The sequence below is a fragment of the Cucurbita maxima genome, unplaced genomic scaffold (genome assembly GCF_002738345.1).
Source record: "Cucurbita maxima cultivar Rimu unplaced genomic scaffold, Cmax_1.0 Cma_Scf00007, whole genome shotgun sequence".
In the NCBI taxonomy this organism is placed as follows: Eukaryota; Viridiplantae; Streptophyta; class Magnoliopsida; order Cucurbitales; family Cucurbitaceae; genus Cucurbita; species Cucurbita maxima.
In genome coordinates this window covers 4,554,189-4,578,396 of record NW_019272023.1, presented here as the reverse complement: position 1 = coordinate 4,578,396, position 24,208 = coordinate 4,554,189, and the positions used below count along the sequence as shown (strand labels likewise).

The following is a 24,208-nucleotide window of genomic DNA, read 5'->3' as shown; positions in this document are numbered from 1 at the left end:
TTTTTTTTTTTTTTTTTTTTTTTTTTTTTTTTTTTTTTTTTTTTTTTTTTTTTTTTTTTTTTTTTTTTTTTTTTTGCATGAATAGCTCTTTTTTTCTTTTTTTATTATTTAAAAAATAAGGTATTTTTTTAAATATTAATAACAAGAGTTAGCCAAACTATATAAAATGAAGGGAAAAAAAAAAGGTAAAGCTTATTGGGACTGTATAAATATGCACATCAATCACGCTTAGAAGCACCATTTCACTTAGATGCAAAATATACAAAACTTAGGAGCACCATTTCCACCTACCTAACATCAACAATTCTTCCTAAAATCTAAATTTACACCCACATTGTGCAACCAACCAAAGGCAGGATGGATGAAGATATCATTGCAATGAAGATTTCTCATGCAAAAACAAGTATCGAAAGCGAGAATCGAAAGGAAGAATACCACAGTTTCGAGACCCGATTAGGCTTTGTCGCCTCTGAGATATGCAACCCTGAACAAACGCAGCTTGATGGGGCGGAAGGTAGTGAGATATCCACACTGCTAAATTTGCATCGTCAACCGAGTTTTTGGCGAAACAATATAGCAGTTTCGGTACCAATAATCTCCCTTTGTTGCTAACACCTACCGAAGCTCGAATGAAATCGCGTTGTGCCTCTACAAGATCCTCTTGAATGTTGTTTGCATTGTAGATCCTCACCTATATGTAGAAAAATGTTAATATGTCGGTCCACTATCTTACACGTGAGTTTTCTGGTCTAGAATTACCGCGGGAGATGAGTACGTTCCACAGCTTAGAGCGAATGTTAAAAGTGGTTCGTGTTTGTCTATTGCAAATCTTCGCTGCTCCTCCGTCACCTTTGACTTATGAAGAGCAAGAAGCAAAGCCTGGTTATGATATAGGGTAATGAGGCAATGAAGTGTGACAAGAGAATAACCAAGAAAATGTGAGAACATTTTATATCAAGTGCATACAATTTGTGGCCTGTGAACTGGTGGTTTCATCTTGAGGATACCATATTCAATTCCTGTTGCACTGAAAGAATGCCCACCAACTGTGTATGCTGCCTGTAAGAATACATTTCAAATGATATACATCATTAACACCCAAAAAGAAAGAACCTGGAGATGAAACTACACATTTTGACTGAACCGGTGCATTGCTTGCTTTCAAAGTGATATCAAGAATGATACATGAACACAAAGACTTTGAATTACGTCTTATCTTATGCAGCCAAGAAGGGTCTCACTCTTTCCATTACACTCATGCATCTCAAGTCTTATCACCAAAGCCACCTATTTTGTTTCCCTCTCCAATCGATGTGAGATCTCACAATCCCCCCTCTTGGGGGGCCCAGCGTCCTTGCTGGCACACTACTCAGTGTCTGGCTCTGATACCATTTGTAACAGCTCAAGCCCATTGCTAGCAAATATTGTTTGCTTTGGCTCGTTACATATCGTCATTAGCCTCACGGTTTTAAAACGCGTCTACTAGGGAGAGGTTTTCACACTTTTATAAGGAATGTTTCGTTACCCTCTCCAACTGATGTGGGATCTCATAGATGACTACTTGTGGAGGAAAGTAACTATAGGGTAAACCTGAAAACGACCTAACTATATAGTTTTCAACTTATAAGTTCAAAGTATGTTCAGTTCAGCAGATTAAGGCAACTTGTATGCGCTAAAAGGAGAATCAAACTAATAGAACAAACCAGAGAGAATGTATCTAAATCAATTCAAATCAATGACACGAACAAACTCTAAGTCTCCAGATTGCACTGAACCACATGAGAACAAAGCTAGCCCGTTCGGCTAAATATTGCCTAAAAACATTGAATTATTTTATATGAATCTACCTAATGTATCAAATCTCATTAATAAAATAAAAAGCCATTTGCATGCTTATGAAGTATGCCTAACCAACCATCTCATGTGAGACTCATGGCCTCTCTGCCAATGCACAGCCTTCTACACACTATGCTAATGCTTTGGCTCCACTGCTAACATGTTTTTTTTTTTTTTGGTTTTATTTATTATTAGTATTGTTTTGTTTGGCAACATTGGTGTTTTGTTAGTTTAAATGCGTCTCGACTAATTTCGTATGACAGCCATTTCGCCGAGCAATTGCTAGCTTCGAAAACGTTAGCTGCACTGTGATGCTCCTTACGTGGTCAGCTAACCTTGTTTCAATGTATATCCGGAAACCATCCTCATGCACACACTAGCATAGCATGGGGATGGAAGCTCATGACTGCTATATTTATAACTAAACACAGAAGAAATATGAGGCTCTAAAATATGAATCCACGAACAAGGAAAAAGAAAGGAACAAAATAGTGCCTTAAAATTCAAACCTTTTGCATCAAAGAGAAAAGTTTCAGTTCACTTTTTGGAACTCCATAAGCCAGGTAAGCCTGTAAAAAATAAGACAAGATATGAACAACCAACTTAGCATCTGTTTGTGTAACAGCCCAAGCCCACCTCTAGCAGATATTGTCCTATTTAGGCTTTTCCTCAATGTTTTTTAAAACGCATCTGCTAGGGAGAGATTTCCACACCCTTATAAAGAATGCTTTGATCCCCACATCTCACAATCCCACCCTCTTTCAGGCCCCAGCGTCCTCGCTCGCACCGATTCCCCTCTCCAATCGATGTGGGATCTCACGAGTAACAACGAGGACACTAGACTTCGAAGAAGGGTGGATTGTGAGATCCCACATCGATTGGAGAGGGGAATGAAACATTCTTTATAAGTGTATGAAAACCTATCTCTAGTACACGCATTTTAAAAACCTTGAAGGGAAGCTCAAAAAGGAAAGCCCAAATATCTGCTAGCAGTGGGCTTGTTTCTCCATATTTTACAAATATGCTCTCACAGTTGACCGTGAACGTATTAAACCGAATTCAACAAGGAGAAGCGACTTACATGCATGATCAGTGCATTATATAAATTAATCCAGAACGCTAGTCTTTCGTCTCTGTTTAAGTGAATGGGGTTCACTTTTGCAAGCTGCTCAACAAGAGTGCTGTTCACAAAACAGATACATTAAGGCAAAAACAGGTCAAAACTAGATTGCAGTAAGATAATATGGTCTATGAACACTACCGGAACTTCCTCAATTCACCAGCAGCATATTCTAATTGCTTCTTCCCGACCGACATCCAAGAAACTTCAGCTGCCTGTGAATAATTCCCAACGTCAGCCCAGCTTAATTTTCCACGTACACTGTATGGATCACAAGCATTCTGTGTGGCTAATACTTCAGAGCTACTAGGAATATCAATTTGTGGACTTTGTACTCTTGATGAAATAATCGACCGTTCAGATGATGACCACCACGACGAATTGGAGAGATGTCCTCGGGGTGACGCAGGTGAGTGGTTTTCTATTGTCGATGTTTTGGATGGCACAGCTGAATCTGCTAGTGAGATGAATATGTTCTTCATACATCTGACCATTTCTTCTGATAAAATATTAGGGTGATGCCAGAGGCCACTTGCTAGTGGCCCTCGAGACATTTTGTCACATTCTATTGGTCGGGAACGTTCATTGACCTCTGTCACCGACGTCGTCTCAGGATGTGTTTCAACTAGGCCAACTGCACTCTGATTCAGCATAAACAAAGCTACAGCGTTAACTAAATGCATTGAAGAACTCAGCAGAAAAACGAAGTTTAGGTAAAGAAAAGATATATATTTACATCAAAAGAAAAGAACATTGTGGTGAGATACCGATTTTTTCTTGGTGTCAGAATTGGAGCAACGAGAAGTTGAACAAGGTGATGAATGCATTAGACGATATTCTGCAAGCTTTCTTTCATTCTTTTCTTGACTAAGTTGGAAATGTAAAGAGACTATTTCTTGCTCGAGTCGTACAACTGCATCTTCCAACACTGCAATGCTAGATAAAAGATCTTGGGCCTGCACAAATTTCAACACAAGAATATTGCACAATGATTTAAAATTAGAAAACATAATACAAATAAAGGAAATTTTGAGCAATTAAGATACGAGAGGTTTGACAGTCCAAGTCCACTGCTAGTAGATGTTATCCTCTTTGGGCTTTCAAAATGCGTCTACTAGGGAGAGGTTTCCACACCCTTATAAGTAATGCTTTGTTCCCTTCTCCAACCGATGTGGGACCCCCTACCCAATCCACCCCTTTGGAATCCAACATCCTTGCTGGCACATTGCCCGGTGTCTGACTCTTATACCATTTGTAACCACCCAAGCCCACCACTAACAGATATTGTCCTTTTTGGGCTTTCCCTTCTAGGCTTCCCGCAAGGTTTTTAAAATGTGTCTACTAGGGAGAAGTTTTCATAGCCTTATAAGGAATGCTCCGTTCCCCTCTCCAATTAATGTGGGATCTCACAATCGACCTCCTTTGGCACACCGCCCGATGTCTGGCTCTGATACCAATTGTAACTGCCCAAGCCCAACACTAACATATATTGTCCACTTTGGTCCATTACGCATCGCCGTCAACCTCAAGATTTTAAAACACATCTGCTCGAGAGAGGTTTCTACACCCTTATAGGGAATGTTTAGTTCCCCTCTCCAACCGTTGTGAGATCTCACAATCCACCCCCTTGGGTGTCATCCTCCTCGGCACACCGAAAAGAAAAAAAAAAGAAACAGAGAAGATCCCTGAGGAAACTAAAATTTGCTAGCTTTAAAGCACTTAAAATGGCTCTACTTCCCTACCAGTATATTATTTCATAATCCCCCAAAGATCATCATTATTAGTAAAATTGGATACTGAGGAGGTTTTTCAGATTTTGAAGCATAAATAGAATGGAATATATTTTAAATCATTAAACTCAACAACTGGATACTCAATAAATTGCGTAGTTACAAGCAACATACATGATGAGGGAGGCATGAGAAGTTGGCTAATCTTAGATCCTTCTTTTGAATAGCATCTTCAAGCGAGGTATGCAGCTCAATCTCTTGTTGCAACTTTTGTTGTAACCTTCTCACCTACAAAACAACATTTTTAACCCAACAATCAAACCAACTGGGAATTTCCTAGTCATGTTGAAACACTAAGTTCAATAGATCCAATGATCTTGGAAAAAGGAACAGGATGACAGGATTTCTTTGAAGCGTAGGTAACATTTCCTGATGCTTTACTAACTTAAATATAAACATGTTGAAGGCAAATCTATGATGATATTTAGACACTTACATCTTGCTCAAGCTGAAATCTGTAGAGAAAAGAACCATCATCTTTCTCCAGTATGCCATGATTGCTCTGCTACATTAAGCAAAACTCAGAATGTAATGCGTCGATTACATTTTATTACAGCCAAATCATGTTGTTAAAAAGCAATAGATGACTAGATTAATCGACTTGCTAAAACGTTACGACGCTACTATTGTTTTAAGGTGAACCATTCAAATAAAGAAACAGAAGGAGAAGAAGATCTTTCAACTTTTCCTCTCCTAGGTAGTTTGATTCTCGCTCCAAATTTATCCGAGCTATCTAAGCACATGCCACATAAGCTTATTGCCCGTCACAAATTAACACCCAGTAGAGAATAGTATAATTGAAAAATGTTAAAACACGAATTGGAACTATTTACTAATAGAGACGGAACTAAAACAGATATTCAAGTTACTTAAAATAGTCTTCTATAATGGCCAAAGCCCACAAATATTGTCCTCTTTAGGCTTTCCCTTTCAAGCTTTTCTTCAAGGTTTTTAAAGCACATCTCCTAGGGAGAGGTTTCCACACCCTTATAAAGAATGCTACGTTCTCCTCCTTAACCGACGTGGGATCTCACATTTTCTGTTTTCAGAACTTAGCTGATACACGAGAGAGAAATAAGTTCACAAGCTAATACCAATATAAAGCAAACTCCTCAATCCTGTACATTGAGCATAATAGTTAGCATTTATCAGCTCAGTCGAAGGTTGAGGACGTATGGCTAGAGGTGAAGGAACCCGACCTCAACCACTTTGCAGTTAGCAATTATCTTAGTTCGTGCTATATGGTCACTAGTAGTTTGCAGTGAGCAATTATCAGATATTTGCACAGAACAAAAAACAGCAATTATTAGTTAACAACAATTGTGTTTGCGGGTATCATTATTTTTCACTCTCAAATCAGTTTTTGCTACCACCCAAGCCCACCACTAGCAGATATTATCCGCTCCATTAGCTTTACGGTTTTAAAATGCATATGCTAGGAGAGGTTTCCACACCATTATAAGAAATGTTTCGTTTCCCACCCAACCGATGTGAGATCTCACAGTTTTTGTGCATAGTTAGAGTTCGAAATTAAAGTAGAACATTAGAAAACATTGTAATCCTTCCTTCCATTTATACCCAGTAACAGAAAACCATGTCTATAACACCTTACCTCTAAAAACGAGTCAGCACAGCCAAGCTCAACAACATTCCCTGCATTAGAACTGTACCCAGAGAGGGGATCACATCTGTGACATCATAATGACAATAAAAGGAAAGAAAAGCATTAAAAGGAAGCACAACTGGATCTCTACAAAAAACAAAAGAAATGAAGAACATAATAAGTCCAAGGAGAAGAGCAGCTTTACAAGCAAAGTCCAGTTTGAGCAGGTAAATCCGACATTCTGGGTTTATGAGGTTCAGTGGCCTCTACATAACAAAAAAAAGATCCAAAATAAGCATCACAAGTCCGACATTCACCCCAAAATCTAGATTCTGAGTAACCCACATCTTAAACGAAGAACCCATATCTGCTAACCTTACAGAGCATCCGAATCTAGCCATGGCCCAGAGATGCAGACTCATAAATGCACAGTGACGCCGTCGCCTGCGAAGAGACGATATAATAAAAATGAAGACAAAAAAGGAAATACCCCCTCATGAAGGCACAGTTACGAGTCATTTTCAAGAAGAAAAGGCAACCCATTACATTATAAACACAATGAGAACCAGTGAACCTAATCAAACGATGTTTCAAAAGTAAGGCATAAACAAAAGAAAAACCCAAAGAAGAGCCGAAAAAACTCAACTGATGTGATGGGTGTTCCGCAAAAATCAGGGCTGAGCCAAAAAGGAAGGAATGATTCAAGTTTTTGTGGGAAAGTGGAGCTGTTCGTTCTTCAAATTTATTTTCGTTTCCGCTTTTTGCAGTGGGAGTGGTTAAAAGTTTTGAAGTTGAAGCCACAAAAGTTAAGCAATATGATTAAATAAAGCAATAAAGGAGCCTCCACCGTCGCAGCGACCCACTTCCCTCGTGTTGGTGGAAAGTCGGTGGCGTTTTGTGAATCAGTGAAATTCATACTCATCATCGACTAAACGTCAAAATTCAAAATTAATCAAACTTAGCTCCTTCATTTATTATTGTTGTTTTAGTTTAGGGTGGGAGATTCAAACACTAATCTTTTAGTTAAGTAATAAAACGTTACCTAAAAGTCAAACCAATCTGAAAATACTATTTTTGGTTTTAGATGGATAACTTTATCCAAAATCAAAATATAAAGTGACATTTTTTACGATACCCAACAAGGAAAAAAAAAATCGTTCATCATCCAATTCCGTAAACATCGTACGAAGAATTGGCAAATGTAAGATTTTCTGGACAAAACGCGAGAAAGATCGTCGAAATGCTCATCTTCTTTGCGAGGTTAGGAAAATTCAGAGCCATGAACAGTCCCTTCTCATCTCCTACCACTAATTTCCATTGCATTTTTGCATTTTCTGGGCTTCTTCCTTTTTCTATGGGCGAGAAACCAAATGGCTTGCTTTCATTTTCCAATCCAAGCTTCAAACTGATCGATTCCTCAGGTAACCGGTGGTTCAGAGTTCAATGCCTATGGAGGCAATGGCCGCGACGATATCTTGTGGGAATTTGAGCAGTACAACAATCCATCAGTGTAAATGGAAGCAGAGATTGAGACGGTCGTCTTATCCATACAGAACGGTCTTCTTCTCTAATTCCTTTCTGAGTGTTAATGGAAGGTTGTCCCGATCGTTGATTACGAGGGTCGCTGCGAATACTGACAATAAGGGTGAAAAGAAAGCTGCTGGTGAAGAGAAAGTGGATGAGATTGTGGATTCTAGTGAAGGGTTTCAACAGCCGCCGCCGCAGCCGAAAATTACGTTGGACGATGTGAATCCGGTGGGGTTGGGACGGAAGTCCCGCCAACTGTTCGATGAAATGTGGAGGAAGTTTTCTGGGTTGGGACAGATCTCGAGGACCACACGGATGGATGATAAGGAAGCTCTTGATGCTCTGCTTATTAGGGAAGGGCCTATGTGTGAGTTTGCTATCCCTGGGGCTCAAAATACCACTGTGCTTGTTGTTGGTGCCACTAGCCGCATTGGCCGCATTGTTGTTCGTAAGCTTATGCTCAGAGGCTACACTGTCAAGGTTTTACTTATTTTGTTCTTGTCTGATGAAATCATGTTTGTAGATGTTATATTCATTGAGCCATCGATTTATCCTTATGCCAAGCAGGCTTTAGTGAGGAAGGCAGATGATGATATCGTGGATGTGCTTCCACGGTCGGTGGAAATAGTGATTGGAGATGTTGTGATGTTAATACCCTTAAGGCTGCTGTGGAAGGATGCAATAAAATCATCTATTGTGCAACTGCTCGTTCCACCATTACTGCTGATCTCTTCAGGGTTGATCATCAAGGAGTTTACAATATCACCAAAGCATTTCAGGTCTGTCTTTCTGCATTCATAAATTATAATCACCGAGCACTTTATTTGTAATAGCCCAAGTCCACTGCTAGCAGATATGTCTTGTTTGGCTTTCGAACTTTCCCTCGAGGTTTCGTTCTCCTTCCCAACCGATGTGGGATCTCACAATCCACCCCTTTCGGGGTCCAGTATCCTTACTAGCACTCATTCCTTTCTCTAATCAATGTGGGTCTCCCCAATCCACCCCTTCAGGACCTAGCGTCCTTGCTGGCACACCACCTCGTGTCTACCCTCCTTCGGGGCTCAGCCTCCTTGCTGGCATATCGCTCGATGTCTGGCTCTAATACCATTTGTGCCCAAGCCTACTGCTAATAGATATTGTCCTCTTTGGGTTTTCCTTCAAGATTTTAAAACGCGTCTACTAGCAAGAGGTTTACACACCCTTATAAAGAAAGTTTTGTTCTCCTCTCCAACCGATGTGGGATCTTACAATCCACCCCCTTTGGGGCCAGTGTTCTTGCTGGCACTCGTTCCTCTCTTCAATCGACGTGGGATCTCACAGTAATGGAATGGAATGGACTGTTGGTTGCATTTTCACTGAAATTTTAAGCATTATATATTGGCTCCTCTATTTCTTTTAAATGTCATAGTTGCCCATTCATCTATTCTCACAATAGATCATTCATGCAAACCCAATTCCCACGAAAGTGCTTGGCAAAAAGCTGATACCTGATATAAATTGCAGGACTATAATAATAAGCTAGCCCAACTTCGAGCTGGAAAAAGCAGCAAAAGTAAGCTTCTGCTTGCGAAGTTCAAATCTGAAGAATCGCTGAATGGCTGGGAAGTCCGCCAAGGAACTTACTACCAGGATGTTGTTGCTGCGAAGTATGATGGAGGCATGGATGCAAAATTTGAATATACTGAAACTGGAGAGGCTGTCTTCTCTGGTAAAACTCATTTATACTGAACAAATCATACAAAATGGCTGGTTCCTGGAATTTTTCTCCACTTAGTGATAAATTTAAGACCAATGGGGCTGCGTTGAACCAAAATAGTGATACAATAATATATATACATATGAATCAGCATATAATGTTTTTGTCATTCATTGTAGGCTACGTTTTTACAAGGGGAGGGTATGTTGAGTTATCAACAAAGCTTTCCTTACCATTGGGATCCAATCTTGACAGGTTCCTGATTTACTTAACTATCATTATCAATTTTGGTCAAGAGTTCTTCATTTTAATAAAGCTTTTGATTGTAAATACCTTTCTTTCTTCTATGCTTGATCTCTAGATATGAGGGGCTCATTCTTTCAGTAGGTGGGAATGGTAGATCCTATGTGTTAATTCTTGAAGCTGGTCCTTCAGCTGATACAACTCAAAGTAAACTATATTTCTCAAGATTTAGCACAAAAGCTGGATTTTGTAGGTTAAGAATCCCTTAACAAAAGTATTGTAATATCATACAGATGCAAACATCTTGAACAAATTCAAATTTGTTAATATCGCCATGTTCGAAACAGTTTACAAGATTGTATCAATGATTGACAGGTTAGAATACCTTTCTCATCGTTCCGCCCTGTAAAACCAGATGATCCTCCTCTTGATCCATTTCTTGTGCATACATTGACCATTCGTTTCGAGCCCAGGAGACAGGTTGGTGCGTCAACTCTGTAAGAGATGATCAAGTAAAGCAACTTTATTATACAGGATGCATGATAAAGGCCATAAAGTGACCTGAACTTATATCAATTTTTGTAGAAAAAATGTTTCCTGTGGCTACTAACTCTACGTTTCTTTTTGCAGAGAGCTGTTGAAGGGCCTGCAGCAGGCGTAAAGCAGCAAGATTTGAGAAGCTTTTAACTAATACTGGAGTACATAAAAGCCTTGCCTGTGAGATATTTTAGGTGCTTCTACGTTTTCCATTTTGATGGGCATCATTTGAGGAATGTTATATCAGATGTAGTCTGCTCTGACTTCAGTTTAGCAAATTCCTTGATCATTAGTACATGATAAAGTTACCGCATGTTTGATCACATTGTCGTTTTTCTTAATTAAACATGTTTTCTTACCATTTATTTATTTTGTTCTTCATCTTCTTTAAGAGAAGTTTGGAGTTCATAATCAAATTGCAAAAGAAAATTAGATTTTTTGAAAGCCACAGTATTGTTTGATAACATTTTTGTTCTGGTAGATGTGTAACTACAACATGGGCATGATTTGTACTATGTATCCTATGAGATCCCACATCGTTTAGAGGCGAAACATTGTATATTAGGGTGTAGAAACCTCTCTCTAACAGACGGATTTTAAAACTATGAGGCTGACGGCAATAAGTAATAGGCTAAAGTAGACAATATCTGTTAGCTGTGCATTTGGGCGGTTACAAATGCTATCAGACCTAGGCACCAAGCAGTGTGCCAGCGAGGACGTTGGGACCCCAAAGAGGTGGATTATGAGATCTCACATCGGTTGGAGGGGAGAACGAAATGTGAGCAGTTTTCCAAGTTTCTTGTTCCTTGTTCTTCAGAAATGTAACAAAAAATTTGTTGTTGCAGGAAGAACCTGGCGGCGAAAGTGCCCTCATATTCGACCAGGGAAACAGGATAACTCAGGTAAGAAAAATGGTCTTTTTTACTCAACATAGACGATCAAACTCAGGCTGATGTTGCTGATATCTGTGTAAAAGCGTTGCATGATTCTACTGCAAGAAACAAGAGCTTTGACGTGAGTAGAAACTTTACTTTCACGAGCATTACTGTTCTTTCTCATGACCAGCAAAGTTAAGTCGTACTGTTTCCAGGTTTGCTATGAATATATTGCCGAGCAAGGAAGAGAACTCTATGAGCTGGTAAGAAACCAAGAATCTTTTTCCGTGTCCAACTTTTAACCAGTTTCATTTCTTATGCTTGATGCTTCGTTTTTCATATAAAGTCCCGGTTGTCACAGATAATCAGAACTTATTAATCATGTCACAATCGAACATTTAAATATGTTTACTTAAACCAAATTGGAAGAGTTTGTTGGAAGTCGAAAACTACTTCGTACCCAACTTATTGGTCTATTAAGAACGTTACCCTTCAACCACCTTGGGTTGGTCCAATGGTCAATAAGGGATAAGCCATGGTGGCCACCTACTTAGGGTAGTTACCTAGACAACCAAATATAGTAAGATCAGGTGGTTGATCAGTGGGAACAGTCGGGGTATAGGACAAGCTGGCCCAAACACTTGTGGATATAACAGGAAGACAAAATGTCGTGGTGGTGAGTTTGCTAGTCGTCTTCAAGGTCTCATGCTTTTATGTGTTTGTTTGTAGGTAGCTCACTTGCCAGACGGCCAACAACTACCTGACCCCAGCCTTGTCTGTTCTGGAAAAGAATACATGATATAGTATCACAGGCCTCTTCTCATCACCTCCAAAGTTCGTATTCATCAACAACGAATACTACATCTCTTGAAAGTTGCCTCTAAAATCATATTTCTACACAGTATATACAAAACATGTACAAATTCATTCCCTGTTTGGCAATAGTTCTTTTCTATATAGGAAATCAAACTTTGATGCATAAAATTGAGTTTTTTCTTCAAAATATTTTCTATGGATTGAATAGTTGGATGAGTACACTTCCATAAGATGATAATAGTGGGATCAAAAGGAAGATTGAACATTGAAATCGGAGATTGACTAAACTAGCCAGATGTGAGAAATGAAATGGATGACTACTTATAGACATTGATATCATTACTTTCTGTACAACTTTTCACATAATAATTGTTCTCAAAAGTGACAATAATAAATAAAATAAATAAATAAATAAAAGAAGTCCAGTCCCCAGCACCACAAATGAAGGAATAGAAACACCTACTTGGTCTTAGCTTCCTCTTTGGCCCCCTATAGCTTAGCATCTGACTTGTTGAACTGTTACAAAAACACATATATGAAGAAAGTATTCAGGATTCATTAAGTTGTTCACCACCCAGGAGAAAGGAATTTCGCATTTTGGTTCAATCCCTTGGATCCTAACAAGCTTGATGCTTGGATGATAAGATTGAAAATGTTCATCACAAAAATTTGGTCCCCTCTCTTCAGTTTTTTTACAATCCACCTGTTCTGTACAATCACTTCGTTCTTCTTCACCTATAATAGTTGTTGATTCCTCCTTGGTAGTTGCCTTCTCGAGGAAAAGCTCGGATAACAGACTCCTAATAGCATCATGTAAGGTGAGGCACTTACCTGCAATGTATAGAGATGAGGACGAGAATCTCTGCATATGCCGAAGACTTTGACTACTAAATGAAATTGCTACATAACGATACAATACAAGTTGACGCTTCAATGTGTTCTTTTCCCCCTTTCAGTTCAACAACATACGAGGGTGGGGATTTATTATGTGGACCTTTTTTGTGGAAGATATAGACCTTAAATCAATTGAGCTATATTCAAGTTGACAATTAAAAAAAAGCACCAGACAAGTTATGATTCATCGTGAAAAATCAGTCCTCCCTGTTCATAAATTAGCTTCTATCTTTCTGTTATCATTCTTTGATCGATTGGACAACATAAATCTGGCTACTCAATAACACAGTACTCATAAAATAGGCTTTTCCAAAAGAATAAGAAAACTAAAAACAAAGAGAATGATAGCGTTGCCTTACATTCTTCATGAATCTCTACTGGACGGTTAATGTATGAGACATCATCCCAATTATTAACTGGTGGTGCATCTTCTAAATTATCAAAATCTTCACCTACATTCCTCACATACAATCGAACGGGAATTCGACCTGGACATGCTTAAATAATAAGAAACTTGTCCTAACAAGTGAAACGATAACATAAAGCGGGGTAAATGAATATTAGCCTTGAAGGAAGAGAGTAACAGATGTAAGTGCAAACTTAAAAAAAACACACACACACACGGTACCCTCATGTAAAGTTCGATGGAAATCCAATATCTTGCAACACAATACTTGCTTTCCTTGGCATACAGAAGCATTAATAGACATTCTTTTGCTTCTAATAAAGATTACCCAGAAAGTAGAATGATAAAACACTACTAGTTTGATTTAAAGAGGTTTCTCCTTCCACAAGATGGCCCATAAACCCCAATAAACCGCCAAAAGAATCCATCGGAAATAGAAACAAGGATGGAAAGAGGAAGCCTACCTAAAGCACCTCAATAATCTCAACAAGGACATCCTTCGAAAGAACGAGAATACAATCAGGGGAGACATCCACATCTAAAGATGCCCTAGATTTGACAAAGTTTCTATTCAGCATCCGTGATTTCGTTTCTATGGGAATCACAAAGTCTGGTTTAGTGGACAATGGTTCTTTTAGCGCAAGAACCAAAACCTCTCACATTTGAAGTCAAAACAACAATTTGGAACAACTCTCCCTCTCCAAGAGAAAATATATGCCGTCAAAAACTTCACTTGATGGTGAATTCTTTTAAAAGGATAGATGAAGAGACAAATGATTAGGAATAATGGTTACATCTTGGAATTATTGTCTACCGAATGGTTACAATGGTTACGTTTTGTAATTATTGTCTACATTTGGTATAAATGTGGCTACCCAAGGATCACTGCCATTGGAAAGAAGTTGGAAAGGGTCTACAGAATAAAACTCCAATATGCAAATTAGATACAGAGGACAAAGAATCTTTTAGCAGAAGCACAAAGAAACCAAAGGGCAATATAGTCCCAAACCTATAAAATTCCTCTTCTTTACTCCCAAACTTTCTCTAATTTCCAGCTTTCATATCTCCAAACAGAAACTACAAGGTAAATGCAGACAAAACCTCTCAAAATCCCTCCACATTTATCTCCATTCCCCAAAAGGTACATCCAACTGCATGATTTGGAGACCTAATCCTAGGTAGTACCCACATACAGAATGGCATTACTACAAGTACACAAAAATCTTGCTATACCTCAATGTAACCCAACAAGGCATGAAGCAGAAAGTAAAGTAATGAATAGAAAGGTCATAAAATATACAGTAAGGAGACGAAAATTGGGAGGGAGGGGAAGGAACTAGAAGAGGAGACCCCAGGTATGAAGCAGAAAGGTAAGGAATAGAAAGTTCATAAAGATGGGAGGGAGGGAGAAAGAACCAGAAGAGTAGAACCCTCTTTCATGACCTCTATTCCAAGAGTTGATTCTACACTCTGCCGACCCAAAACATTTTTGGTGGAAAAATTCAGTATTAACAATCTTTATCATCGAACTTTTGCTTGATAAATTGTACTTCAAACTGAAATGCCTATAAGTGGTTGTCATACCTGTCATTACTTTTCCTGCTATATCCATCTCACTAGTACTTTGACCAGGCAATGATGAAGTTGTTATAGAATTCAACACTTGCTCGTGGTCAGTTCCTCCAAGCTTAAGTTTAGATGATATACGTAGGTAGGCTTCCAAGTCACCTGCTAGTAGCCAATGATCAAGCCGAACAAATTAGAGAACAAACACATTATAAAGTCCATTGGATTTCCTTTATATTTTTCATAAATCTTAGTCGTATTAGTTATATAATTTATACTACCTTATCTTTTTTGTATTTTTTCTTAAATATAGAGAGTGTTTCTCCAAATTTCCACATAATTTATGTTCCTGCCTTTAGAATAGAAATATGAAAGCTTTTTATACAAATACATGAAGAGACATATAAAGAGGGAGAGCCCTTCTAACCAATTGAGCTTGCCAAGAATATTACTATTGGAGTAAATAATGAAAAGAGGAATTATTACAAAAGTTCATCAAAATGGTGCTGTCGTTTGGCTGATTAGGAAGGAAACGTACAACACACTACTTCTTGGTAGTGATCTAACCACAAAAAACTATTATGTAACTACACATTTTTATGATTATCAACAATTAAAAGGCTCCCCTTTTATAGTTTCAAGTAGGGCTTTTCTCTATCCCTGGCTCCTAGGCTGTATATTACACAGTTCCATTAGAAAACAGAGCTCTAATTGGAGGCTGCAAAAGTAACTATATCACCAAAATGATTGAAGTTCAAAATCACAAAATAATATTGCAATATTAACTTAGATTGAAGTGCAAAATTATGGAAAGTAAAGTAAAATGCCATCAAGGAATCAGCATTTCACTTGAGAAACTACTGATTTAATTTCTAAAACAAAGGTTCTTATGGCTTGCTAGTATACCATTCAATACAGAACGCCATAACTCCACCAGATCAGGTTGAGACATGCTCATGACATTCTTGGTGTTCCCATTGACAATGTAATCGGCCTGGTTATAATGAACATCCCTTAATCAACTTGTAGAAAATCACTCTCACCAAATATCATAAATTACCAAGAGTGTCAACTTAAAATTACACAACAAGACATCAATCATATTAATAACAATGATAACAAATTAATAATAATAATAAAATCTTCGAAGTGACTAGCAGATGTTTTTATGGTCTTTGGAAGTTTGTTTGCCAGACAGTCGTTCCTGCTAGTTTTATTGACTTAATTCGGGTCCTTTCATAGACTCGCTGTTTCAAGATTTTGGAGGAGATGACTCATCTCTTCTTTCTTTTTGTATCTTCCCATTTTTTGATATGATACAGTAAGTGTCTCTCATCAAATATAACAACATTAAAAATAGTAAATAGGAAAAATTAGAAATATAAAGAAGAAATTGTAATTTGGTGAATTGGGCTCCTTATTAGGTCCTCCTTTTGAGGTTTCAGGAGGAGATGCTTTATCCCCTGTTGTTTTTGTGCATCTTTCCTTTTTTAATATGATGCACCATGTGTCTCTTATGGGGAAAAACAATAAAAATAACAAGCATCAATAAAATAAAATAAAAAGTCATTAAGGAAAACTATAAATAAAAAGGATAAAGCATTTCGAGTGAAAATTGTAATCTTTTTATTTTTCCTTATTGACGGTTGACTTCCATTTTTCTCTTTTTTTGTTCTTCTCTCATTATTACGACAACATATTTAAATCAAATTTCAATGAGAGAGGCGTGGCAGATGAAACCATGAATAAATTTTTTTGTCTTATTCCAAAAAAGTTTGGGGGCGCAAAAATTAAGAATTCTATACTGGTCATTAGTAAAAAAGGTGCTTGCTAGTTCCATCTCCTCTTCACGAGGGATACCTGTGAGTGGAAAACAAATAATTGTATTGGATTCTGATAGCAAATCAGGTACCAAAAGAATATCTGATTAAGGAACGCATAATCATCAAGGTATAATACTTTGAGAAAAGGCTTATAATCACATGATTTCGTGTTTTTGTATGAGAATGTGTCCAAACGGGTTTTGGCTTTAAATGGAAAATGTGTTAACGGAATTGCCTTCAGTCAACTAATTTCTCTAATGTGAACAATGGCCGACCAAGAGGACATTTTTGCCACCGGGAAATTAGACAGAGTCAACACTCAACACCTTTGCCCTTCCTCTTTATTAGTGTGGCAGATGTCCTAAGTTGGCTAATGATGAAAGGGATAGAGAGGTGTGCTATAATCCGACAGGCAGCTCATTGACACTGATTGGTGCTTTCCCCCTCCCCAATGTGGTTTGAGACCCACTCTATCCCTATATTGTACTTGAGAAAAAGAAAAAAAAAAGGTTCCTTGGTCAATTAGAAGTTAGAAATAAAAAAGAACTCAAAGATTATTTACAGGGTGGAAAGTTTTAAGGCCTTATTTAACGTTTTAAAAGTTTAGGAATCCATTAGACATAAAATTGAAAGTTTATTTTCTTCATCCTTTTGGTGCCTTAAAACAAAGTTGTGTGTAGTATTCTTCTTGAAGAGATTGTAACGATTAAGACAAGATTTAAAGAAAGTATTACCAACCTCTTTTAATGAGTTAATAAAGCTCCACTTTATACTATCTTCACCTTCACAAGGAATTAACAGTTGTCTTGGATAACCTCTAAAATGTACCTGTTAAAAAGAGAGAGATGGCTGTCACTTCACATTTGACACAAAATATGAGAAAGTAAAGGCAATACCTAATTTCAAACTGTTCTAGCTTTAGCTAACATAACCAAATAACCAAATTCGTTTTACAGAATGGATATTGCATTTACACTCCTAGGTAAAAACAGAGCATTTGGTATCAGGGAATGGGAACGTGATAGTCTAGAAGTAGGAACCACGGGATTTGGAAACCAAAGCATAAAAAATGCGAAATTGCTGTTTGATTTGTACGGTGAAGTATCTGTCTTTAAGGGAAAGAGCAACAACCACTAGGCTAAGAGAGCTAAGTTCTTACTCATTACTGAAGTGCATTAACCATGGGAATTGCTAATTAATCCTTTTTCCGAAGGTTAAGAACATTGAAAAAAATTAACAGTGTGGATATACAGACGTACTTATTCTGGATGCTGACCAAAAATCACCTTCGACTTTTCGCTTCGCATACATTCATACTCCTAAAGGCTGGGAAGTAAAACTTATGCTGGATTCCATGAAACTTTATTGAAATGTTTAACTTTGAATTGAGTTATAATCTGAAAAAAGAAATTTAAACAGAAACTTTGGAGTAGCTGAAATTCCGTTCCTACAAAAAGTTCAACCAGCAGTGATGCACCACCAATGCTAAATTCAACATTAACGCACCTAAGGTTCTCATACTGTGGAATGCAAGTGCAGTCACAACAAGACCCAGATATATATTAATTCTCATGTGCAACCAACGCGAGGTCAGAACTTTTCCATTTGATAAAATTTTGGTAAAATAAAATTGTACTTTTAAACTTTGGTGGTTGTATCAATTAAAATCTCAAATTAATATCATATCAATTAAAACTCTAAACTTAGTAAGGAGATCAATTTAGACCCTCCATTAGGATTCAAATTTCGAACTATTAATACATAACTCTCACATGTGCATAAGACTTCTTTAAATGCAGTGATTAACAAAATATTAGAAAGAATGCTAAAATCAAATGAATGGTAGTTGTTTTCATTAATATGAGTAGTTTATCATATTTTCTTTTTCCTCAATTTTTATACCTATTTGAAAAGAACTATGGGATAAATTTTTCTTATTACTTTTGGTAGGATTTTGAGAGAATCATATTTTTATTTAGGTGATTTTGAATTCATTTTAAATAGAATAAAGTGAAAAAGTTAAAAACCACTAATGGAGGGTTTGAATTGATTTACTTTTGAAAGTTTAGGATTTAAATTGATTCAATTATTAGTTTGTAGTTTTAATTGATATAACCCAAAGTAGGTTTAGGAGTATAAATGATTTTTTTCCTAAATTTAAAGGAAAATGGGTGTCAGATACAATAAAAATATAGCAGCTTGAACTATAAAGATAAAGAGATAGAATTTGAACCGTTAGATTCCACGGTCTTTCTGGTTCTGCACATAGAAGGTCAAACAGTACACCAGTCGGTATATGCCTGAGAAGAATGCACCAGATTCTATCATGAGCAACACAATCTTTTGCCAGGACTGTTAATTCTGAATAAATTAGTAAAACTATAATCTTCTAAAAGGCGAAATCCTGACATACTAAATGACTATGGAAATATTGTTGTCAAACTAAACTGACAATTAAGTCAAAGAAATTAGCCAAGAATCCACTTGCGCAATCTCATTTTATTATTTTCTATTGCCAGCTTAAACACTCTTGTTCTTCCAGTTACAGCCCTGTGCAGTTATAGACCATTTGAAACAAATATCTATAAAATCATCTCATAACTTCTATTTCTCCACAAAAAAAAACAATAAATATAATAATTAAAGCAGCCAAAAGGTATTAAGAGTTACTACCTTCTTTTTTCTTTCCATTAGACAGATTTGACTTGAGATAAATAAATAAATTTTCAGGAGAGGAAAGATTCAAAGATACTTTCTGAAATCTTGGGAGCTTATTTACTTTAGCGCCTCTAATTGGAGTGTTCCTTATAGAAGTTGTTGTAACGACTTTTCGCCATTTTTTTATGTCAATTCAAAAGTGTCGGTCTATTGGCATACCATTATACTCACGAAAAAAATGCTCACTTTCAAAAAAAAAACATTAAAAGCTAAATTTGAGCCTTCTCCTAGCAACTAGTCACCGAATGACACCAAGCACTCCAAAGTCCTTTGGAAGAATATTTGGAAAGCCAAAAAAGCTAATCTCTTACTGAGTTTCCCATTCTTTTGACAATGGTATTAAACCATTGCCTTGACCACATCAAGAAGATCCAAGATTGCAAGGAGCTGGCTCAAAAGTTGGAAACCACTTATTAAGCTCAATATGCCATCGCAAAAGAAAGCCCACAAAAAACCTCTGAGGAGCAAACCTGATGCCCTACGCTAGTCAACCATAAGTTCATCCACATGCCCACACCATTGGTGTCAAACAATCTATTTGTGCTCCCACCATGCACCCGTGGTCTCCACAGCCCATCAGTGTTTTCCTCACACAACCCATCATTGTGCATCCATAAAGGAAGCCCATGCCCACGTAGGCCTATCAGCACAAGCCAGCATGCACTCACGGCCATACGCCCTTTGTCTAGACCCTGCCTTGCAACAACTTGTGTCTTTGCATGCTGCCTTAATGCCCTAGGCATGTTGCCCGACACCCATGTGATCAACAATGACCTAGATGCACACCCACCAGCTGCTTGTCGTGCACCACTCTTACGCCCATGTATCTTGTCTTGTTGCCAACCTTCTCTCCTTCCTGAAGAATTTTGCTTCTTTCAATTTTTGCAATTTTAACTCGATGTATGATTCTTAGGAATGAATGTTAGATGGATCAATTGTCAATTATCTTACAATTCCCATTTTTAGAATAATTTTTTAATTATCCCTTTATTATTTAGGATTTTCAAGCTCTAGTCTTTAGATTCTCCATTTTTCTCACCCTTGGTTATATAAACCCAAGGAATGTCATGTTCTTCTTAGACATTGATGATGACCGATATTTGATTACTTTTCTTGACACAACAGAGTGTCAGTTCCCTTTGCAAGCCTAGTGTTAAGATTGCATATCTTCAAACATTCAAGTTTGGTTACCAAACTTGTGAAGTGTTTGAAACCTGAGATAAGAACGAATTCTCAAATCTTTTCATCATAAACCATAAAGTAATATGTTTCTAACATTTTCGTAGGTATTTTTTTTTTGTATTGATACGAAAATGTTGAGGTTCATGGTTGGGATGTTTCCTACACCAAAGCTCTTAGTGTTGTTGTATCAAGACCCTTGGAGAGGTAAAACCTCCCTTGCTTCCTCTACCCACAACTTTATTCCCCTTGTGTTGATTCAAATACGATAGTTGCCCAAATTTAGTCAATGAACTTTTGATTTGGAATTTGCTCACAAGAAATTCTAATGGCAAGGACTTTGCAGATGGACTCTCTCCCTCGTGACATATTTAAGGTTGATCCTCCTCGAGTTCCCCAGATTAATGGTCTTGAAATTTTTACCTTTCAGGATATTCAATGTGCAAGTCTCTTCCCAAAGACCTAACATCGATAGGAAACTATTCAATTCTAATTTTTGCAAGGCAATTTGGTGATCTTCATTAAGGAAATTGCTCTTAAGTCTAAACAACAGCAACACCGTGACAAAATTCAGAGGAGGAATCTGCATCCAGCTCTCTCCCCTAATTGGTTTGGTCTTTGCAAAAGGACCTCAAAACAGCAACACCACATTTTTGTTCATTGCCAATTCGTCACCACCATGTGGAATCCTATTACAACCTACTTTTGCTATGCCCATCCATAAGATAAAGACATTAGTTCCAATCTCACTCCCTCCTTTTTAGTTCAACAAAATGCAGGATGGAGAGATTTAAACATCTAACCTCTTGGTCGAAGGCATATACCTTAACCAGTTGAGCTATAGTCATGTTAAGCCTCACTCCCTCCTACAAACCGTCCTCCAAGGAATAGGTTAACTTTCTATGGATCAGTTTCATCACAAGTTTCTAATGGAATCTTTGGTTAGAAAGGAATCATCGTGTTTTTGGTGTTTGGGGGGAAAACTTCCCCCTTTCTTGGGGATCACGTCCTTTAGACAGTGACTTGATGGTGTAGACTTAACAAAACTTTTAGTAATCATGCTTTAACAGATATAACAAACCTTAGTCTTGGTGAAGGCTATCTTTCCCTCTCATTTCTTTTGCTTTACCTACGAAATTGTTTCCCTTCAACCATTTTCTTTTATCATGAATGTCTATCATCTTCTTCCATTCTAAATCACTAGGTTGAGATGAATATCTTATCCTATTTCTTCTTTCTATAGTCTTCAATATTAACGGAAGTTCTTCCTACTAAAACATAGTACATATTATTAATTTAACACGTTTCAATTTTCAGCTTTCCTCTCCGTGTACCTTGTGAGCCATACGCAATAAGAGAGACAGATTTTTATCAAAAGCGAAAAAGTAGCAAGAACAGTTATACAAGACAGCCAGAAGTACAACTCCAAGAGACATAGAATGACGGAGAAGAGCGGTGTCGTAGTGACAAAAACAGAGAATAGTAGTATATTATTAAAGAAAATTCAAAGTGATCTACAAAATTCGAAGAAACTATTAACAAAGATGAAATTTAAAAGAGAAAAGAAGAGCGTACCATTTAAGGGGCAAACCCTTGTACTCAAACCAAATGGTGTCCACTCCAGGAGGAAGCGTACTACTGAAGTAAGGTTTAATCTGAGAAGCCAACAGAGGCAAGTAGCCAATCCGAGGAGCCAAGACCTAGAGTAGATCAAAATACAAATTCCACATGGAAAGCAATTCGATTCAGTTCAATCAAAGATCGATGTACTTGGGGTACAGTAGACACAAAAAACCATCCCTTATTCAAAACTTCAAATTGAAAAACACAAGAAGCAGGAAATACAAACAACCCTTGTAAAGAAAAAAAGTCAAATTTCTCAGAGGAAAAGAGATAAATAAACAGAATGAGGCCATGATAGTCATCTGCTGATCAAATTGAGAGCCTGAAATTTGATGGTTAGAAAAGGGAAAGTGCAGCAGCGAAGGGAGGAAACAGAGAAAATACCATTGCAGGCGGTGGAGAAGGGATGGTGGTGACTTCAGACTCATGGAGATGAATCTGTAATGGAATTGCACCTTCCCAGATGTATCTCAGTGCTTCCATGCCCCCTCTCTCTGTCTCTCTCTCCCTCCCTTCTGCTTCTTCTTCTTCTTCTTCTTCTCTCACTCTATTCTGCTCGTCAATACAGCTTTTTGGTCATTTGCTTCGATTTTTTTTTTTTTTTTTTTTTTCGTTGCTTTCCTGAAATGCCTACCTCCTTCATGATTCGTTTACAAGATTTCATTTCTCAAATTTAAAATATTTAAAATTTAAAAAAATAATAATAATAACCTTTAATTTTGTGTTTTTCTAATACCAATTTAATTTGTGTATTCTCTTCGAAAACATTTTTTTTTTTTTGTCACAAATTTTGTGTTAAAACAAACTGTGAATTTATGAACTAATTTGGTTAAAATTATTAAAAAAAAAAATGTTTTTGATGCAATTATATATATAATCCAATAACTCTTAACAAAACAATTTTTTTTACTTTTTTTGGTAATATAATATAAATCTTAATTCAATATTTCTTTAAATTTTTAATTTTTTTAAAAAATAATTAGCATATAATTTGAATTTAATATGTAGCAGAAGTTTAAGTTTTTAATTTTATATGCGATAAATCTGCCTATTTTAAATAATTTATAATTTTAAAAATTTATGGATAAAATAGATAACAATGTTAAAAGATTAAATTTATAATTTAACGAAATAAATAAATAAAAAGAATAAAAAAGAATTAAAAAATCTAAGATTTGAATTTAAATAAAATTTTAGAGGGTAAATAGACAGCCAGAAGACAAATTTGATGTGTTAAATGCAATATTGTGAATTTATTTTAGAATTAAATAAAAATAAAAATAGAAGCTGTTGCCGTTTGAAAATCAAAATTTTAGGCATTTTTATTTTAATTTTTTCCTAACCATTTTTTAAAAATGATTTCTATTGAATTTCATGACATAAACCACTATTAATTAGAATTATGGAGTAACTAAAACAAATCCCAAAATTAAATTAAATTAAATTTCCATGAGTAAGAAAATATCATATTTTTAGGTGTAAGCTTATTTGGGCTTAACTTAATTTTTTATAATGGGCTTAGATTATTTAGCCTTGATCCGGTCCATTTTTAGCAAGTTTGAGATAAACTAGATTTGATTAGGTTGGATCGCAACTCTTTTCGATTCATTCGGTCAACTAACTCGATGAATTTGAAATTTTAGATGGATCCAAAAATTTCTCGAACTCAATTCTACTTAACCTAATATCGACGAATACGAAAGTAAAAGAAATGAAAAATCGTATGTTAGGAATTACGGTTCTTTACAATTGTATGATATTATTCACTAAGCTCTCGTCGTTTTTCTTTGGGCTTCCCAAAAGGCCTGAGATAGTATTTCTCACTTATAAACTCACGGTCTTCACTAAATTATCTAGATGAGACTCACCTCCAATAATCCTCCACATATAATACTTAAAAACTCGAGGAGGCATCCACCAACTTTATAGATAAAAACATATTAAATTCATATACAT

General features: G+C 36.7%; 2 protein-coding genes and 1 pseudogene across 4 annotated transcripts; 1 reads left to right on the top strand and 2 right to left on the bottom strand.

The window, feature by feature from the left end:
• Positions 1–182: 182 nt before the first annotated feature.
• On the bottom strand, positions 183–7,145 carry LOC111481508. 2 transcript variants are annotated; one of them, XM_023126956.1, is made up of 13 exons: positions 6,996–7,145; positions 6,725–6,793; positions 6,555–6,615; positions 6,359–6,434; positions 5,183–5,248; positions 4,861–4,974; positions 3,724–3,912; positions 3,098–3,597; positions 2,918–3,017; positions 2,346–2,405; positions 967–1,059; positions 760–879; positions 183–691 (listed from the first exon to the last, which is right to left on the bottom strand). In XM_023126956.1, the coding sequence occupies exons 3-13, from the start codon at positions 6,587–6,589 to the stop codon at positions 371–373; spliced, it is 1,674 nt and encodes a 557-aa protein (XP_022982724.1). In that variant the 5' UTR covers positions 6,590–6,615; positions 6,725–6,793; positions 6,996–7,145; the 3' UTR covers positions 183–370. The 2 variants fall into 2 exon arrangements, with proteins under 2 accessions (XP_022982724.1, XP_022982725.1); XM_023126957.1 differs by lacking the exon at positions 6,996–7,145 and having other exon boundaries at positions 6,725–6,964.
• A 380-nt stretch (positions 7,146–7,525) lies between these two features.
• LOC111482004 lies at positions 7,526–12,275 on the top strand (annotated as a pseudogene).
• A 67-nt stretch (positions 12,276–12,342) lies between these two features.
• LOC111481509 (autophagy protein 5) lies at positions 12,343–22,875 on the bottom strand. Of its 2 annotated transcripts, none has more exons than XM_023126959.1 (8): positions 22,637–22,875; positions 22,205–22,329; positions 18,966–19,032; positions 17,471–17,560; positions 15,816–15,903; positions 14,928–15,074; positions 13,297–13,425; positions 12,343–12,874 (listed from the first exon to the last, which is right to left on the bottom strand). In XM_023126959.1, exons 1-8 carry the CDS (start codon positions 22,733–22,735, stop codon positions 12,540–12,542), a joined length of 1,080 nt encoding a protein of 359 aa, XP_022982727.1. In that variant the 5' UTR covers positions 22,736–22,875; the 3' UTR covers positions 12,343–12,539. The 2 variants fall into 2 exon arrangements, with proteins under 2 accessions (XP_022982727.1, XP_022982728.1); XM_023126960.1 differs by having other exon boundaries at positions 14,928–15,071; positions 22,637–22,874.
• Between the last annotated feature and the right edge of the window lie 1,333 nt (positions 22,876–24,208).

Excerpts from the sequence above, each read along its gene's own strand:
- LOC111481508 (XM_023126956.1), bottom strand. The coding sequence starts at position 6,589 with ATGTCGGATTTACCTGCTCAAACTGGACTTTGCTT. Across the intron at positions 5,249-6,358 it reads GTGCTGACTCGTTTTTAGAG|AGCAATCATGGCATACTGGA; the intron begins GTAAGGTGTTAT and ends TTAATGTAGCAG. Across the intron at positions 880-966 it reads CAGTTCACAGGCCACAAATT|GCTTTGCTTCTTGCTCTTCA; the intron begins GTATGCACTTGA and ends TATCATAACCAG.
- LOC111481509 (XM_023126959.1), bottom strand. The coding sequence starts at position 22,735 with ATGGAAGCACTGAGATACATCTGGGAAGGTGCAATTCCATTACAGATT. Across the intron at positions 22,330-22,636 it reads CTTCTCCACCGCCTGCAATG|GTCTTGGCTCCTCGGATTGG; the intron begins GTATTTTCTCTG and ends GATCTACTCTAG. Across the intron at positions 15,904-17,470 it reads TTATTAACTCATTAAAAGAG|GCCGATTACATTGTCAATGG; the intron begins GTTGGTAATACT and ends CATTATAACCAG.